The following is a 20,515-nucleotide window of genomic DNA, read 5'->3' as shown; positions in this document are numbered from 1 at the left end:
CTACTCTGACTCTGGGACACGGCCAGGATTTTGGGGTTGTGGGATCAGTTCATCTCTGTTCTAGTGTACCTTCCTTACTGACGCATACTCTCACGGCACCTGGGCTCGCATTTGGACTCCATGCAAGATGGGGAATGCTCTCACTGCCCGGTCTCAATCCATGGCTTTTCTGATGCCCTGTTGTAGTGCTATCCCTGTCTTCAGAGTCCAACCAGTACCACACTTCGCTCAGGTGCTGAAAAATAAATGAGAGCTCCCACCCACTAGCACACTTAGCTTCGTGGGGGTGGGGGGGGAGTGCATCATGTATTTCAGCCCAAGGCCTTGAAGCCTCCTTCTCACTGCATCATAGGATTTGCGCTGCTTCTGCACTTCTTAGGTAAAGTCCAGAAATGCCAACGCACGCATGCCCACCCACCTTGTAGGCTGCTGATCTCCAAGCATCTTGCAAAATTGCGTCTGTTCCCTATAATTCGATAGTCTCGCTACACTGGCTCTTGTTAGAGCTCCAATCTGGGGTCTCTTTCCCGAGACCCTTTGCGCTCTCTCAAAAGTATACCACAGCTGCAGCCCCCTAACCTTCAGGACACCTGTGAACAGCCACTCAAGATACAATTCCATACTGGGGCCCTCTTCCCCCCTCTGCGATCCCCAAAATTCAGATATTATTCCGTCTGGAGCGTCCCTCTGCACCTTCCACTTTGACCTCAAGTGCTCTTGTAGCAGTTGCGCGTGCATCCATCCAGGCTTATAGAATGGTAACGTGTCCTCCACATCTCCAACCCTATTCTCTGCTTCAGGTACACGCTCCCCCAATTTCCTAATGTCCACTGTTAACAGTGTGATAAATCTCATAATGTCATTACTCCTTGCCCAGAGGTAGCTTCTCCTCGTGGCCAGGGGAAGGCAACCTCTACCTGATCCTGACCCTGGGGACGGCTGTATGAGAGCGGGCCACATGGGGGAGGCGACCCTCTGGGGATGACACATCATTGGATGAAGTCACATACCCCCTATTCCCTTTTAGGGAGCTTTCTTCCCTTCCTCGTGCCTTGGTGGCATATTGTAGAACTCCATCAACCACTTGCCAAGTCTACTTCAAGTATTCCCCAATATCACCTAAACAATAGTTTGTCAACAACTGAGACGAGGAATCAGCGAGGAGCAATGATTACTACTCTTAATGTCAACCACTGTGAGTACTCGGGTTGCTGGGGAAATTCAATTGGCCCGACATGGTTTAAAACCATGCCGGGAACAGAAGCATGGAGTTCTTCATCTCAAGACAGAGCGAGGTACCGGCGACGATGCAGAAGTCCAAGCAGCTAAACGGAGTGAGAGGACAGCTCGGTGAGCGATGTGCTCAGGGAGGTTCTGCAGGAACTGGAACAAAGTGCGAGGAAGTTAGTCATGCTTCCTGACCGCTGCAGAGGCTGGAAATCTGACCGAAGCCCGAACACCTATTGGAGGTACTAGCAAGGCCAGCGAGAGACTCAGGAGCCAGAGAAACATCTGACTTGGAGTCGGGAGTGCCGAGAAACCCCAGGAAGAGAACCAGTGAGCCTAGGGAAAGGGTTGGAACGCTGAATCATGTTGGGCAATATAACGAAAGCCCTAGGCAGTGGGACAGGGGTCTGGGACCCTCTTTACCAACTTGGGGGAGGCAACGTGTTGAAACCTGGTTTAAGAATATACCAGGTGTTTGGAAAGCAAGCTGAATGATTATGAATAAGTATCACGTTGTTGAAAGAAACCGCATAAAAGTCCTGGCAGGGAAGTATGCCAGGCAAAGCCAAGTGTGTGCAAGAAAGTGATGAGGACTGCATCCAAGACCTTGTAGGAGAGTATACCAGGCAATGTCCAGAGTGTGTGTTTAAACTACAGTAAGAAGAGAATCTCAAGGAAGATCCATGCCCTTAAGATTGTGAATTATTGTAAATGCGGGAAAGAGCCTGGCAGGGAAGCCTACAAGGCGACCCGCGAGCCAGGAACCTGCACCCAAATTGAAATACAGCGAAAGAGAATCCCAGGGAAGACGCATTCCCTTAGGATTTTTAACTATCTTGAAATTGAAGAGAAACCTGGGGAAGGGAGCCATTTTCAGGAACAGTGAACCCATCAAGAGGAGGGAGTGATCTTCTTTGGTTACAAGGAACTTGGTTATTCTTTGTTTGAACTTTTCATTTTGGAGAAAATTAATCTGAGGAAGGGAGCCATTACCTGGAACTGTGAACATTGTCCACTTGGATCTTTTTGATTGGATTACTACTTTTGGGTTCGATTCGAATGTGTATGCACTTTGAGAACCAGACACAATATCATATCCTCCGCACATTAGAGTTAGTTTTGCAGTGTGAGGGCCAGGATTTTGGACATCTTGACAAAGGACAGACCCATTCGTTTTGGTTGAGGTTGGGGAAACTCCTCCTAGATTAGGGATAGTGAGGCATTTCCCAACCCCTTCATTATTGAATAAAAATGTATAACCAAATAAACATCAGGAGTCTGTATCCGCGTCTCATTTCTGGATCCTCGCACCAGGGAGAGTTCAACTGACAGTCTGGACCTGAATTGGGGTTGGTTGTTGTCTTTTTGTTTGCGGCAAACTGACTGCTATGCATCTGCTCTGGCCCACATTTAAAACGCACATTTTTTCAAATTTAATTTTTTTGTTTCCCCGCCTCCAATGTTAAGGAAGCAGAGGACACCCTTGCACACCTGAAACACAAAAATACTGAGAATGGGGAGCAGGGGACACCCCCGCTCTCGATTGTTCTGTATTTTCAAAGGTATGCGGGCAAAGTACACAGAAGGTCAAATCAAACATGTGAAATATAATCAAATGTTTGAGTCGATCAAACAATTTCAAACAAATAGGCTGTAATACCTCTGGACCTTACCCTCAAGCGCATCCCTCGAGTCCTGGATCGCTGCCTGAAGCTGCCTCATGGTGCTGTGTCTTCAGGAGGGCCCAGGTCCAAACCTTCCTGAGCCAGCCAGTGTTTCATTTGTAAAGCAATAAGTGCTGGGGCTCAAATATTTTCTAACACGCACATGACACATCAGGATGGGCAGCTCCCTGCCCACTGTTGCCACCACCCACAGCTGCTCCCCATGCTGTCAACATATATGGGGTTAAAGCTTCAACGCCTACCGGCTTGTTGTGGTTGACGGATGTACTCTCTAGTAATATTAGCAATATTTGGGTTTAGCAATTACCTATGATGGCAAACATTTACTCACATTGAAATTTTAATAGTCTTTCTACCAACTAAAATCGACTGGTGATTTATGACTGGGATTGGAAAGGGGCAATACTAACCTAATTTACAGAGGAAAATGTTAATTCATCCCAAAACATGGCCGCCACGTTTCCAAAACAGCAAGTGAAGAAGGACTTGGGTCCCTAGGGGTTTTAATAACAACCAGAAAGCCCCAAGTGAGAGTGAGAGGAAACCCGACGCTTGTAGCGCGAGCATCAGAATTTTCAGGTAAGCCCTGGGAATGGGAGGGAAGCCCACCTTTCAAGATACTTACACGCTTCATATCGTGCTGAACAGAACCTCTTATCAGTAAACTGAAATGTATTTGCAAATGATGGGACTTAGTCCCAAATATAACGTTTTTTTAGCCTGTGTTTACCGACATTATGCATTCTAAAATTGTTAAGGCAGTACCGCGCCTGGTCAAACGGAAGCCAGCAACTGTGAACAATTGCTGTTTATAATTGCATATATTGTGTGTTATAGTAGTATGCACGCTACACGCTGAAAAATTTAAACAAGTAATTTGACTTTTACACTTGCTTGTTAGCACAGGCGGGATTGAGCCCAAGACTAAAAGTGCTTAATTTACAACAAGAACATTATTCTTTGTCTGAACCGTAATGACACATTAAAGGGTAAGAGATGATTTACATGTAACCCACTGGCAGTAATAAAGTAGGCAATCATATTTAGTGACAGCAATGATACCGTAAACAGCACTTTGAATAAGATGAAATACAATTAGCAGGAGTTTCCTAACCTCCCTCCCTTCCACCTTTGTTCCGTTACAATGACGCACATATATCTATTTTTATAAAAGTCTGGTTCCTTAGAATGCACGAGGTGTAATGTGGTTTTTGAATAATATATGGTATGGGACTAAACACTGACAAGATTTTTCTTTTCTTTTTTGTTTTTGAAATTGACATGGTTTTCATTTAAAAGTTTCTGAATGTTGTGTTTTTATATTTTTTCATTGTCTTGACTAATGAAACTAGCCCGGATTTGAAAAAGGTGCAGGTTGTACGCCGAAACACGTGTCATCCAAGAGGGGCTGAAAATTCAAAATAAAAAACTTTATCAATATAACCGAACTTTTGGATTTGTCATTCATAGCAAAAGGAAATATACCAGTAATTTATCTTGGCGCAAATAAGTGCAGGCACAGTTGCAACTTTTCCTACAGTTTACAAATGGAGTAGAGGAACTCAGTGTGGTTCTACGTTATTTCGCTGCGGTATTTTTCATCGCAGGTTTTTTCATCGCCGTTATTTTTTGTTGAAAAACAGAATTTTTTTTTTTTTGGGGGGGGTCCCCCAAAACCATATATTTATTTTTTTAACCCCCCCAGAAAAAAAAGATGCGTTTTTTCCGAAATACAAACGGCGATGAAAAAACATGTGATGAAAAATACTGCGGTGAAATGCGTGTATACCCTCAGTGTCTCCGTAGTGACCTACACTCATGCGACAAAGAACCAACCACAAAAGACAAAAACCCTAAAAAGGCTAATAATCACCAAGTAACCCCGATTTGGTCGCGAAGGTACAGGCCTATGATATCTCAAAAAAGTTCCTCAATGTTAGAAAACAGATTATATATTTGGCTCAGGGGAAAGAAAAAGCATCAAGTATGCGTTTCTTGAGCCTTTGAACTAAATGTATGCTCTGTAAAAAGGCAACAAACTAGTGGTACGGTGTCAAGTCACTTCTATTACACTTCAATCTTTTGTGCGGGGCAACTGGTGCGTCAGAGGTGAGTTTGATCTGTAGACTTTGTGTGAGGGGCCTAAGGTGCGGCTCTGTGGAACAGTCCTAGTGCAGAGGAAGTGTATGGGTGATTCTCGAGGAACACAGCGAGTTTTCCTGGTTCCGAGGTGGGTGATCTGGTCTCCTGCAAGAGTGGACCAGCAGGACCAAAGCTGCGCTCCTTTTTACTGTCAGAACCTCATCCTTTTGCACTTGTAACTCAGTACCACATACATAGAAGGGACGGGAGCAGCAAGATGGCCAGGCTACATGGCTTGGCCGTGCTGACCTGTTGGTCGGTGAAACCAACACCTGCCTGGTAATGCAGTAGCACCTTCTGCTGCCAGACCTTCCAGATCCGCATATGCCAACATGTTAATCGTACCCAGGACACGCAGAGTACACGCTGGTGGTTCTAGCTTCCCTGCCGTGGCTGCCACCACCTGGAACGCCCTTCCACCACACATTAGGCAAATTGATTCCCAGGCTTCCTTCCGCAAAGCCATCTAAATCTGCCTGTTCATGTAACTTGCCTGTACCCTTAGTCACTCTTCTGTCTGGCCAAGTATCTATCTGTGTAATCATGTACCATAGCTATGAATGTGTCCTTGGGCGGCTTCACTGTAACCCTTAAAGTAAGCCCTCGTATTCTCCAAGTTCTCAGCGCCTCGATGCCTGTGGGCTGTTGGGCGCTTTACAAATACAAATAAATAAAATTAAAAAGTGTGGACAGGTTGTGTGATACTGGCGCCCCCTCCTCACTGCACCCTGCCGCCAGGTGCAATTCCACCCCTTGCCAGTGCTACAGACTGATTTTGGCGGGTGAGTGACCTCTGACGGTTCCTACGTTAGCCTCCAGTTGGTCGACATGACGCCCCTTACTTAGCAGGCTTTTAAAAAGGCGAATAACAAAGCATTCACCGCAGTCATTGGCAGGGGATTGTTGTGATGTGGATGCTCAGCGCCCTGAAGCAGTAAGCGCAGGCTTTTCACAGCAGAATCAAAGCAAAGAGTTTTACTTCTGGAATTTGCCAGAGGGACCAAATGGGAATTTGCTCGCCGTAGCTGATACCAAAGCATCACTCTGACGTGGATGGATTACCAGCCCGAGGTCACTCCAGGTCACATACTTGGGATGCTTCCTACATGTAATGCCAATGTGTCTAAAAGGCGGGCCCCGCCGAACCCTTCTGTCTGCGTTAGAGGGCAGGGTGCAAGCTGCGGGCTCTGCACAGAGGACCGGTTCTGACTCTTGTGCTATGGGGGCGGCACAGCCTTGCCCCCCCTGTAAGGTAGTATATTTCGAGTGGCTTGCTGGGGCCTGTGCAGGATCACGTTTGGAGACCTTCACCCGATACTGGCCTACGTTTTACATTTAAATGCGATAGGAGTCAATGAGTATGCCAGTCTCCGCCTGAGGCATGCGGCACGGGCCGGGCACAGTGCACGACTCGGGTTTCACTTCTGAGGCCCTGCAACAGAATGGAAATGGGACCCGGAGGCAGAGGTTAACGGCTGCCCGCTAAATCTCGTGCTCGTGTTTTCATTGCGTGCACTGCCACGGCCCACGAGCGCTTTTAGACCACTTCTAAATGTCACTGTGTGTGAAGCATTTCCACCCCGGAAAGTAGTTGTGGAGTATGGGCAAAGGCAGAGATGGAGATAGCTGAGCAGCAACGTGCTCGCCTTGGAAACAAGACCACACGAAGCAGCACAGGTTCGATCCCCAGTTCTGCGCTTAGAAACCTCCAGGTATTAAGCGCGTTACGCAACTAAAAAACATATTCCTGTGACAGTGCCTAGATGCCCACGGGCTGTGTGAGCGCTTTAAAAATACAAAAGAAATAAAGGAGAGCAAGAATGGTTAATGTTGTTCAAATTGGCTGCACGTGCCACAATGGGCGCGCGTGCAGTGCAAGCTTCTGCGCTCCCATTTGCAGTTTGTGAAATGGTTTGCAGTATGTGCACATAAAAACTATGCTTTTCGAACTCTATTTGTGATTGCAAACCTACTTTTTGAACCAGGCCCACAATGTTGCAATCAAGTAGATTTGGCGTGGGCTGGCCAGGCGGGACTCTGGCCAATTTGCAGGCTTGACCTTCACTAGAGTTATGCGTCAGTGACCGCCCAACACACAGGCTGAGTGAGCGCATTGCCTTTTCCGCTTACACACAGTACTCGGAAAGGTGTTTTTTTTTTAAAATTTATTTATTTATTTTTTTTGAGGTGGGGAACTGGATCGTAGCTGCACAGATTTTAAAATCAAAAACCCTGAGATTTATGCCCCTCCCACAGCCACAAGACTTCCCCCTCACACCCCACCATTTGCACACGGCTCCGCCCACACGCCCCACCCACCTGTCAAAAACGTAAACTCGGTTGTTGTAGCTGTCATTATAAATTTTGCAGTTTGCACGTTAGAGTGGAATGCAATAAATGTGAATGACCAAGGACATGCATAACCACAGAAATGGCTTTCGCCTTTCATAAAAGCAACACACACACAAAACCAAGAGAGGATAGTTTCTTCAAATAGTATTTTTGAAAGCGTTAACATGTGTGCATGTTTTAAACTCCAAGAAGCAATACAAAGAGTTTTCCCTGGAACTTGCAGCACCGACATTGGACATTTCACCTTTAGTTGTTTGTTTTTATGAGGTTATAGTGCGGCTGTGGTTTAATCCCTGAGGTCGGTTTCTCATTTTAGCTGGGTGGAGGGTGGGGGCCAGTCCACCCTCTGAAAAAAGTGGGTAGACTCAGTCCACCCGCATGTACCGTCAACTTGAGCCCTGGCGAACTGGCCAAATAGAATGGAAGCTGAAAAAGTAGGAATACTGCTTTCAATCCGTTGTCATTAGTGACACCGGATTGAAAGCAGTATTCCGCGTTTTTTTGTCTTTTTTTTTTGATTCAGTTTACATTCTTTTTGTCTAGTTTTCCTTATGTTTTAGTCGCCCTTCAATTTAGGGCGACTAAAACATAAGGCAAACTGCCCAAAAAGAAGGAAAGCTTAAGCAAAATAAACGCGCTAATGCTGTGCATTTTCCCTTCCAATCCTCCATCTGATTGGCTGCAAAAGACAGCTGCCTGTAGCCAATCTGATGGAGGACTGTACAGGACCCCGACACTGCATCAAAAACCCAGAGACTCCAGGGTCTTCCCTGGAGACCCAGAGAAATGGCTAAAAACCCGGAGTCTCTGGGGAAATCCCAGAGTTTAGGCAGATATGAGCTGGGTTAATGTTGCCTGGCTGGAAGCGGGCAGCAGCTCCCTCTCCCTCCCTCACACCTCTTCATTGACTGGGGGTGGTATGGAAGTCCGCCATGCCTCCCATCCTCCTCCATGATTGGTAGGATCTGCTTAAGAATGTAGTAATAAAAGAAAGACTAAACATACTCAATGTAGTAATAAAAGAAAGACTAAACGTACTCCCTCCGGTTCGACAAAACCCACCACATGGGAGCTTCCGTTTTAGAGACGTTCATCCACTCTCAGCAGAGAGACATCAGGATGATTTCAGCTTTGATGAAATGTGCGGCTCCTGGGTCTTGGCACATGTTCTCTGGCTACAGGTGCTATTAATTGGAGGCTGCCCTGCAGGGATATAAGGATGAGTCGGAGCTAAAATGCCCACTCAACTGTCACACTGCTTCAAACCAAGAGCCAACCCAATCGTAAAGGTAAAAAAGGCACAGTTAAGAGATAGACCGGCTTTGCCTTTTGTAGTGATGTGGGCCGAGGGAAGGCTATGCTTTCAAGAGGGGTGTGAAAGTGATTCAGTAGCGACCCAAACAGCAAATCATAACAGTGCAAAATAAAGGGAATGGGCAATCAAGGTTCTATAGAAATGGGTATAATAAAACACACCACCTGCAAAATAACTATTCTGTCGGGCCTGACAGACTTAAGGACTAGGCATATGATCAAGGTAGTGGGATCATATGGTTCCCTGGATGAGAAAGAGTCTGGGGGGGGGGGCGAAGTCTCCCCATCACTAGTTCTCTGTTGCATTTTCTGAAAGAGGTGTTTTTCACTTTGATCTGATTAATTGATGTTTCGAATTTCTATTAAGTGGTTATTTTCTGGATCTTGACGGTTATTGTGTATGTAAATATGATGCATATGGCATTAGATACTTCTGTTGATAAAGGTTTACGTTAAAACCATATGTCAAAAAAAAATAAATAAAAAAATAGCTAATAAATACTACACCAAGCCCACCCCATAGGAAATAACAGAGGGTAGCAGAATGTGCCGCCATGTCCTGCTGTCCTGGAGCCCCGTGTTGCTAATCTGTGGCAGCCATCTTCCAGCGGCCTCATTGTCTATGATGACACGGCACACGCCCAAGCACTTCCTTTCATCTAAGGGGGAGGGGGCTCTTTTTTAATCGTGTTGAAGCAAAACATGTGGCCCTCAGGAATGGATGTCAAGTGTCTAATAGCGTTGGTGTGGTCGTTACTGGTAAGGGCCGCGAGCCCTTGCCATTGCACTTTCTGGCTGCAGGCCTGCAAAACTGCTGTACCCAACACTCTTATGGTAGTAGTGGCAATGCTCTGCCTCTGCTGCCTACATTGAACGTCCGTGATCGTTCCCCCTTCCTCCTACTGCAGTGACGGCATCACCTGGTCTCCCTGCAGTGATGGCAAAGGCCTTCATCGCCCTGCACAGTGGGTGCCTCATGCTGCATCTATCTGCACTGGGTCAGCGTGAAAGTATCTGGTGGCCCTGCAGCGGGGGCTGCCCCCCATGGCGCCACGTTGCAGTCACGGCACCAAACAGCCTATCTCTCGTTCCATTAAGACCTGACTCGACAGTCCGTGCGGGAATCTGTTCGTCTAACTTTCACCCTCGGGGAGGGAAACCATCCAGTCTAGCTAGGGTGTCTTTGCAGTCGGATAAGGCACACCCATGGCTTACCACGCCCGTCTCCAGCCAGGTCCAGGGCGTGCCTGGTCCATCAGACATGCCCCCTGGGCCCCGGTTCTACTGTTGGGCTGTTTCAATGAGCGCATTGTCTTGAAAAAGCAGCGGTGTCTGCACTGTCAGGCGTGGTGGAGAGAGTGTCCTCGCCACAGCCGATGCCGCAGGTGTGGCGCAGCTGTAATCATAGGTTTATTGGGTGCGATAATCGCAGGTGCCTGCTCTTGGCCTTAGGCCAGCCTTTGTCTTGCACTGCCTATTCCCGTGTGAGTTAACGTTTTCTTGTGTAGTTTAGTGTTTATGGTCTCTTCCCCCTCCTCGCTCCCCCCACAGCACAATGAGGTTGTTGCCCTGCACACACGAGACCCTCAACCCCACTGCATCGGTAGAGGGTCATGTTCAGACTCTAGGCCCATTCCACCTCTGGTCTCCAATTTTCTCAGGCCATAAGGTTACCCAAACCATAAGATCTGGGCGCAATCACTCACTCGAGGAGGTGTGCTGACTGCTGAGGGCGATTGGGGGCAAGTGTTTGCTGATTATGAGTCAATTACTCAAGGTTGTAGGAGACGTTGGTTTGAGGAGTGTGGTCAGCACTTTTTGCGGCACAGATTCGTGTGGACAAGGGGTGGAGTATGGGGGGAGGCGATGGGGTGGGGGTGGGGTGTCGATGGCCATTAAGCTCTGACCACAGGATTAAAGGCACCTACATCATGGTCAAGGAATGGATTTTGGGGAGAGGGAAGGTAACCAGACACGAGGTACAAAGGGTGGGTTTGGTGCATGGTGCACTGCTGCGATCACAGCCGTCCCCGAATGAGCCACGGATAGCCCAGGCCTGACTCACCGCTCCCTCCCTTCCTGCCTGCCTGCCTGCTGACTCATGGCGCTGTGCAGACACCCGCTGCCTCCCTGGCAGCAACGTGTTCATAAAGTTTCCCTTAATTCCTTTAATATGATAGAGCGATTATGTCGGCCTTGGCATTTGTCATTCTGGCACTGCTGTTGCCATTAGCTATTTCCGTTTCTGTCTTCCACTGCCCTCCACTTCACAGCGGAGTCCTGGGTGGGGGATCGGCACGGGGGGGGGGGGGGCGCGGAGGGACGGGGGGGGGGGCGCGGAGGGATGGGGTTGTCGCTTTCCTTTGGTATCCAGAAGCTGTGCACGCTTATTGCGGGTTCATTATTTTTAGGTTTTCCTTTTTATTTGCTGTAAATCCGGGGTCCAGGCTTGTACTCTTACCTCTTTCTCGAGGGGACCATAATGTGTCCTGTCCACACTGTAAATGCATAAAAAAAGCTTTGAGAGTCCGTCTTGCTTGCCTTCCATTTTTGGGTTTGGAAAAAACCCCAAAAACTTTCACCTGAAATGTGAAAATAGGCAAGTCTATTTGAGCCAAGTCACACATTCCACGGCGTCACCCAGAAGCCATCGCTGGAAGTTCACCTCCACAACAGCAAGGCATTGCTGGTATGCACATTCGCTCAAATGCAAACCCTTTTCTCCTGGAAATTGTCTTTATCTCAGAGGGCAGTGCTAATTTATACATAAATCAACCCAAAACAGGCATTTGCAAGGCTGCCAGGACAACTACATACCTGGTTTCACCCTTATTGGGGATCATCAGTGCAGTATAGTCCTGACAGCCTTGTGGCTGGAGCATTTGGCCATGTTTTCACAACACCAAGAGTTATGGTGGGTTTAAAAAGGTTTGGGAAAAAAAAAAACGTACACATAAAATGTGAAAATAAGGAAAGTCTATTTGAGCCAAGTCACACATTCCACAACGCCACCTAGTAGTCATCGCTGGAAGTTCACCTCCAGTTCTGAGCCACAGCAGCAAGTCATACCGCCCCCCTTTGTGTTCTTTCCCACCCTGGGTGACCTTTGAATACAATGGAAGTGGTGGAAAGTCATTTGAACATTATGCTAGTGTAGTGTGTGGAGCAAACTGGCGTGGGAAGGGGGGAAAAATGCTCCTCGTCCATTGCGTGGGCACTGCGGCCAAAAGAAGTTTGAAGACTTGCTGAAGCTGACTGAGTAAGAATCTCGGGACTGTAATGAATATGAGAAATGCCTTAAGGAAATCGAGAAGCACTAAGAAGAAAACGAGCCTCATACCCGAATGTTCTCACTTTATTAAGAGTAGTGGGGAAGAAGGGGAAAAGGTGGTATGTCGTGGCACGGTCATGACATGCAGCTTTGGCAACCACAGAGGCAGACGAGTGAGCGATCAATGCTCATGCAAGGATGGAAAGGTGAGAGTCAACTTGTGTCCCCTAGATAACCCGTCCCTCGACAAGGTGCTGTGCATCGATAATGAGGTACAGCACACCAAGTGTTTTACTTTCTGCAAAAAAGTGACCAATGGGGCGTCACAATGGAAACCAGCAAAGCATGCAGGCTAACTGCCAAGCCATACAAATCACTTCGTCAAGCGGGGTTGGTGTGGCAGGCACTCTTACCTCACAGGAGCAACAGGCCTGTCTCGAATAGGAACCCAATGCCCATGGGTAGATTAACTGAATGCATGGCTCCTTCCTGAAGGCACTGTGGCTGGTGCAACAGTGCCTTCCATGTGCCTATCGGTCCCAATTGCCAGGCTACCTACATAACCTGAAGAACCTGTCATCGGAGAGCCCATTCACCAACATGCTGCAAATCCACCAGCACGAGAAACTATTTTGGAACGATATTTATGGTGAACAAAGAAGAGTAAGACCATGACGGGCCCAAAGCCATGGTCAGTGTAGATGCTGGGGAACCCCACCATGACGGTCTCTGGAGCAAAGTAGTCACAGGTGGTCTTTGGTAGTAGTGAAGCCACTTTTGGCCATCAAGCCCTATCAAGGTTATCGACCACCCTAGCATAGGGTGGTTTATGCGTAGTCTTACTGGGATGGTTTCAGGCAGAGTAACCATTGTTGCAAAAAAGGAAAGATACATTTCAAGGAAAGATTCCTGCTGCTCTTAATCTGGGTGAGTCAAAAGACGATCAAAGTAAAATTGAACCCAAAACGTAAAGGAAACTGAAATGTGCAGTATTGACAGTGAAACTGCAGATAAGGTTTGGCAACAGGTTGTGGGATGCTTTACATGACTCGTTCATCGGATCAGATTGTGTTTAGGTACAAAGCAACTGGTGCAAGAGCTGCAAAATACGCCAGTGATGAGAGCATTGAGAGTTAGAAAGCCTGGAAAGGCATGGCATCCCACATAGAATGGATGCCTCGGATTGGATTTCAATTTTAGTGGTTGTGGGAAAACCCACAGAAAAACGAACTATGGGAGGACTCCAAATCACCGAACAAGCGTGTCCTACTGGGTCGTCGTCATCTGCCTAATGCACAGGAACTAATATTGATGATGAGCTCAGGAAAAATGATTTCTGGATCTCATGGCAATGTTCTAACAGGTCAAACTGCTTGAGGACATACGCCATTTAACAGCCTTCATGACATCCAAATGTTTATACCAATACTTGAGGATGCCATTTGGCTTGGCATCCACGTCTGTTCCACAACATCATGTACGAGCTGAAGAAGTTCCTCTGCTTTCAAGATGACATTTTAGTGTAAGCATGGGAGCGCAAGAAACACTCAAGCATCATGTAGACATTACATTTGCAACTATGATATTTAGTAGGGAAAAGTGCAAGATTACCAGGGACCACATCGAATACTTAAGTCATGTGATTTTAGAGAAAGGCGTTGAACTAGGGAGACACTTGATCACCACCATAGGAAGGACACTTGTTCCAGCCAATTAAGAATTACTGATGTCGTTCCTAGGTATGGGCGACTACTACTCTCGGTTCCTACCAAACTTTACAGACAACAAAGCATCTGTGTGAAAGCTGATGAAAAGCAGAGTTGTGTTTGGGTGGATTGAAACCTGTGACTGGGAATTCATGATGATCAAAGCAGTATTGATCAAGGCACCCTGAATGGCATAGGGAGCAGTCTAGGAAATCCCTGGGGGAGGTTAGATGGATGACAGAGGACATTCTTGTTTTCCTTTTTTTAAAAAAAAAAGTAAACACATTTTTTTTGTGAGCTTTATTTCCAAATTGATCCAAAATAGAGAAGACCTGTAAAATCATGGATTCTCGCAGCTCATAGATTGGTCAACAGATTTTATTCTTTGACTTTTCGGAGTTTACAAGGCCTCAGCTGTATATCTGTCTCTGCCTCTTAGGGATTACGAGAATCTTCGCTCCACAGGTGGGGCTAGTATTTCATTCCTGTCTGCAATCACTTAGCTTGGTTTCTGATGCGCTACCCAATTGCAACCTTGGCTTGTCTGAAGACATTTAATAAAAGACAGATGGAAATTAATTTGCCAGTCACTTATACAAGAGGTGCTTTTGTAAATATCTTCTAGAAAATAGTATTAAACTACCCATATTTCCCATGCATCGACCATGTGCTGTTTTGTTTCTCACCTAACATGGGCAAGTATAGTGTGTGAAATCATGCAGATTCTATTTGGCAGTGTCTGGCACTTGTATACACTCAGATCAGGAAGTTATCTGTGTAAGGTCTTTGTAAACATATTTTGATATTCTCCTGCACCTGGATCTCCAATTTGAAGACAACTTTGTTTGGGATTTAAATGCTGTGCTGGCTGGTGTGGCACTGTTGTCTCTTGTTCAGTTTAGGCACACTGGCTGAGGACCAAAGGCTTTATTTTCCATCTGGATTAGTGATCCAGATCTCTCCCTTCTAGTTTTGTAATTTATGGTTCTCCAAAGGTTTTGGACTACAAGTCGATCCATGACAACTATTCAATGGTGAGGGTTGATCTGCATCTTGGTCCAAAGCATCTCGAGAGCATCAGGTTGCAGACCCCTTGTCTACGGGCACCCCATCCTTTCAGTACTTGGAACCCTGTAATTGCTATCTCCTATCTGATGGAAGATTACTCTTAACCTGTGCTTATCGCGTGAGAGGGCGTCGCATATTCAAACTGAGAGATTTGTCTGTGTCCTAGCAGAAGTGCTCTGCACTTCTCAAAGCCGCGTGGTCTGGTCCAATGGGATCTTTGCGTACAAGGCCTTCTCATGGTGATGGCCCGTTGGCAAAAGGTATTTGCGATTGATTCTAGGAACAAGAAAATTAGATGTTGGGAAATGCTGATTTTCACTGGCTACGAAAGGCCCAGAAATTGAATGCCTGGGTCACAAGAAGTAAAGGAACAGCATTGATTAAGCACAGCTCACACTTAGCTTGGTCCAATCTATGGCGTGTCTCCCAACTTGCTATTGAATACATCCTCTCTTCCTGCTTGAGATTCCCCATTTTTGTCTCTTCAAACAGCTTTGTTTCCATAACGCATGGAATCAATTTCAGGATCTTAAAGGGCAACTGCAGAATGATGCATTACTGTGGTAAGTATCCAGACGACACGTAGGCCATGCCTCTGTACTATGCCATAAGAGTGCTTTAATGTATTCATCGAACAAAAAGGGCAACAGCACAGACCTCTCTGAAGGATCTCCAACAGGGGCTGACCCTAGAGAAGATTCATACAAATTGCCTGTTAACTTTCCTGTCCTACAAGGCGTTCATAGGCCGATCCACTACAAAACATTTACCCCCAAAATATTCAGAGTGGCTGTGGCACTAGTAGTATCAAGAGTGTTGACTGGTCTACAATGACATCATCTGAAATAATGCCTATGCTCTTTGTCATAAACCAGGGTATAAGCAGGAGTGGAATAAAAGTGGGCACAGTTGTCATTTAAGTGACATACGGCCTTACCTATCCAGAGTGTTTTGTTGATAATTTCCACCAACCAAGGAGACTCTGTTCAAAGGTATTGCTAATGCAACATGAGGGTCCTGGTAGCAGAGTCACTGGTGCTCTTTCACCTCAGCAGTCAGTATATGGTTGTTGGGGAAGAAAGTAGAATGGATTTCCCAAACAGAATCTATGTGTATAAGTCGTGATGGGCCCAGGTGTAGGGTTTACCCCCCCCTTTCATATAAAATACAAAACTGCTGGTGTACTGGGACTGATTCAAGTTATATATATATACCATTCGATCAGTACACCAGCATTCCTTTGTCCACCTTTCCTTGTGTTGTGCATTTAATCTAACCTAGTGTTTCTTCACAAATGTAAACCGTGTATGCTTAACTACGGCCTGATCAGAATGAAACATGCAGAAAAATACGCATTAAAGTTGGTGGTATGTCGCAGGTAAACAAAGCAAGGTCCAGACCTTTTAGAGTGTACTTGCATCCAAATGAATTCGACAGGCCTCAGAATGTTTTTTGGAGTTGTAAATGAACAAGTTCTGGTTTTCACTGTTCCTGGATTCCAAGCATAAAAGAAAAAAAAAAACACTTGTGTATTATAAGAAACGTTTTTGTTTTGTTTTCAATGATCACATTTTATTATTTAAAAGGAAACATATTGTAAAGTGCAAAATACAAATTAAGCATAATTCAAAGTTATGTTGTATTTTGCCATGCATTTCATCTCACTTTGAATAATTCTATATTTTATTCAACTCGAAATTGGATGTGCCCAAGCTTATAGCTGGATGTAGCTTAATGTTGTCTTGCGTTGACCCAAGATTCACCTCACTGCACCCCAGCTACATCACAAGATAGGAGGCCAAAAAAAGGCTCTGATGCATTGCATTCAAATTAGTTTCACCCTGCCAGATAATGGCTTGTGTATAACTTCAAAAAGGACTGTGAATTCCATCAAGTGTAGGGCCCTCATAAAATCAATTTAGCTAAAGTCAGGGGATTTGCCTGGACATGAAGTACCTCATGAAGGTGAATGTATATCTGCTGTATCAACAGTGACCTCTGTTGGCCGAAATCAACAGGTCTTTACTTACAAACTGAATAAGAATGTCACCTATGCTGTGTGGAAAGCCCAAACTGTAATCATAAAAAAATAACTATAAGGGAAGCTTTTAAAAACTTGAGACTAATTGCAAATCGGAGCAAACAATGTCTTTCAACTTAAAATCAGCTTCGGGCCGAATGGAAAAAAATTAAGATAAATTATTTATCTTTGTGAATACACATTGTACAAGAATATTCACCGCCTTGAATTCTGCGTCCTGAAATATAGATTATGGTCTATATTTTACAAAACTAGCATGCTTAATCAAAAGGTATTGCACTTAAAATAAATGCCTCTAATAACATGAGTGAAATTCCCTCCCTACCGCCCTTTTCAGTAATGGGACTCCGAGGGAAGAGCCCCTCCTTTCATGTCAGACAATGAGGAGAGGAGCTGGTTATTATAAAATAGCTAGCATGCAGATATACTTAATATTGGGAGATTAATATTGAAGACTGTTTCTTCTGGATACAACTGGAGATGGCTGGGGTGGTGATCAGCTCGTATTGGAAACTGGTTTGCAGAGGCATTATTTCCAGATTGACTGGGTCCTAGCTGATTCTCCAAAATAAAGTATCCACATTTTAAAATGCAACTATGGAACCCCCTCCTGCCCCCAATATAAATAGAAATTCCCTATAAGTACTGTCCATGATAAATCCAGGGAATTAGCGGGATTTGAGCCAAGAGGAATGCTAACCAGCAAAGATACAGGTCAAGTATTAAATAAAATGCTCTGTCGCCTTTCTGAAACTGAATGCAAGTGAGATGTCATTTTCTTAAAACTCAATGCATTTTTGTATTCAGAGGCGCAATTTAGAACTGACTGAATTTGGTACTACTTAAATGCAGATTGTTTTTTGTAAAATTAAGCACCATTTAAAATGGAATCCCTGGCTTATGCTGACATAGAATCATTCGGGCCATAGCATTATCGTGAAATATCATTGACAAATAAGATATCATGCAAATTTGCAGCTAAAGGGGAGCCTAGTCATAAATTGGATGTCTGTGTAACATAACCTAGCACAGAGAATTCAGTCTTCTTAGAAAATCATGTAAAGTGTTGAAAAACTTTAATCCCTTCTCTTGAAATGCACAGGCAGACCTACGTTTAATGTGAAAAGGCAAGGGTGCTTTACCATGGTACCTTTTACTGCAGAAGATGACCATCCCAGCCCAAAACCTGTAAATTCGATAGCAAACTAATAGGAAAAGATTGAAAACTACAGACACACAGACAGTTGCACACACATGCTCGTTGAAAGCTGCACATGTGTTCATGGAAGAGTGCACTATCCCTGAAAGTATTATCTATCTAATCCTAACCTGTAGGAATCGGAAGTGATTGCCTTCATGTAAATGATATGCGAGTAGCGTATACATTTGCAGCCCCACACCCATACAGGGGAGCCAAGTAGACTAAATATGTACTTATAAATGTAATTTGTTCAAGTAGCTTTTCTCTGACACAATACTTGTTTTGATACTGTAGAAAATCAAGTGTTTTTGAAGAACTTTGAAATGGTTTGATAATAATATGTACACACACTGGCCAATAAGAGGCAATGTTATCATTTGAGTAGACTGTTCCTTATTTATTTTTATAAACTGCTTAATTTTGAATAGGTTTCTAAGCGCGGACCCCCGGGATTCGAACTTGCGTTGTCTTGCTTCCAAGACCATTGCGTTGCAACTGGGCTATACTACCGCTTAGGTAGAAGCGAGCGGTCATAGAAGTGTATTTAGAATGCCTAGTATCTTTTAGAGTATAATGCATACCTAGAGTTGATTATGGAAATTAATGCTTGTGTGAATTGATATTGGCGAGATTCATGTAAGCAGGTAAAGTCTCGTTACTGGCCAATTGTTTATGAGCCTCTAACATTGTAGTGATTTCCTTGGTATAAAGCTGGAGCCCACCATTTTTCAGATTGACCTCAATTCTTAAAATCAATTTTGAGTTTTAATAAATCGCTGTCTGTTTTCTTGCCCAGAATTGTGGGGTGGGACTGTATATCGGGGACATGAGATTAATCGGTTCACCTCAATGTAAACCTATAATTTAAACCTTAAACAAAATATCATTCACAAGTGGCATATTTTGGTCAGTGTTTTATGCACAGAACCCACCTTGGCTACTCTGTCTGATATACATCTTGTGTCTGCAATGCTCCCCTAAAGAGCAGAGTTTGGCCCAGCCATGATGAGAAACATTTTGCCTAGGCCTCTCGGGGGTCAGATGGTGAAATAAGCAGAAGTTACTCATCGTATTAACTCTTTTTCTTCTAGTACAGAACCCTCTTCCTACAGGTGTCTGCACCCTGTTCTGGGTCTATACATATATATCTGTCCTTTGTGTAGACTGAGATTAAATGCTGTTTTCCTGGGCAGCTAATGTGTGTTGGGGGTGAAGCCGAATCTCGGCTCTAGAGAAAATAAGCCCATCCCCAAAGCATTAGAAACCGTTTTGGGGATGGGGTCTTAATATCTTTTAGAAACTTTTGCATCCATTGTTCTGACGATTGGGTAGTAGGCAATAGCCTGGTTGTCCACTATCCTGGCCTACCAACATTTAAAGAAACAAACCTTTGCAGTGCAATGGTGCTCCAATGTGCAAGTTGTATAGCATTTGCATTTGAAAGGCCACGAATCCCCTCTATGGTATACTTCTGTACTTTCGGCCATGGTGTTGGATGAGATTGGGTCAAGACCAACACGCTTTCTTCCATAGCTAGAATAATTCAAAACCTGTTAGCAACCTGTGAGCTGCAGCAACACTTTACCATGTGCAAGATGTATAGTATGTTTTCATATACCTCTGTGTGTGGACATAACTTTATTTAACGTCCTACCATGTAACCTTGCCTGCTTCCCTGCCCCCCCCCCCCCCCCGGCCCCCTACGAGTTGGCGAGGAACGCTAACACAGAGCCACTTTCTAAGTGAGCCTGGAAAGTCTAAGTATTGCCTGTGTTTAAGGAAGGTAACCTGCACCCAGATTCCTCCTAACCGACCCTTGTTTTCATTTACGCCTATACGGGTGGAAATCAGTGCATTGAGTGGATGCATTGTGGGTAAACTTAAAGTGGTCTGCTTTAGGTGACTTTGATTATTGAGTCGCTTTTGCCATGTAAAGCTGAGACATTTAGGCCATCTCTTGCTAACATTATTCTCCTTTTCTTTCCAGAAGTGCTCACTCATCAGGAACCATGGGGGAATACGCTGAAAAGGAGACCTGCGGCACCATCTGCCTGAAGTACCTTCTCTTCACCTTCAACTTCTTTTTCTGGGTAAGACTCCTGGTCATCTCTCCCACTCTTCTCTACATGTCCTACAGGAAGGGGGATGCTTGCTTACGGTTTTCAAATGCTTCTCAGGCAATTTGTAGGCTTAAATAAGTTTTTAAAGCAGTGATGTATGAGCATTTCCCTCCTAGAAGCAGTTAATGTATACTCCTAAATATTGAGTAAAGCTCTTAGAAAATATTCACTGGTGGTCTTTTAGCCAATTTACATTCTTTGTGCCATCTGCATGCCTGGGGTGGGACTTAATAAATACACTATTTAAGCATGTACTAAGTTGTTTTTTTGGTCAGTCAGTGCTTAAGAAGTGACTCATTTTGGCTAGAGTGGTAACTAGCCTCCCCTCCATGGCTATATCCTATGCATTCCTCTTGGCCCCACGCATAGCTCCCACTTGTATCCTCTA

At 45.0% G+C, this 20,515-nt stretch overlaps 1 protein-coding gene across 1 annotated transcript in view; it reads left to right on the top strand.

The window, feature by feature from the left end:
- CD151 (CD151 molecule (Raph blood group)) overlaps positions 1-20,515 on the top strand; it is a 194,507-nt gene that overhangs the window by 104,012 nt on the left and 69,980 nt on the right. The window contains exon 2 of the mRNA XM_069624019.1: positions 19,995-20,097. Within this exon, the coding sequence (XP_069480120.1) occupies positions 20,017-20,097 (81 nt within the window). The 5' untranslated portion in view covers positions 19,995-20,016. The remainder of the gene's footprint in view (positions 1-19,994; positions 20,098-20,515) is intronic.

This window comes from Ambystoma mexicanum, chromosome 11 (genome assembly GCF_040938575.1).
Source record: "Ambystoma mexicanum isolate Mex_15411 chromosome 11, UKY_AmexF1_1, whole genome shotgun sequence".
Classification (NCBI taxonomy): domain Eukaryota; kingdom Metazoa; phylum Chordata; class Amphibia; order Caudata; family Ambystomatidae; genus Ambystoma; species Ambystoma mexicanum.
The sequence above is the reverse complement of the archived record's forward strand: the minus strand, read 5'-3'. Positions and strand labels throughout refer to the sequence as shown.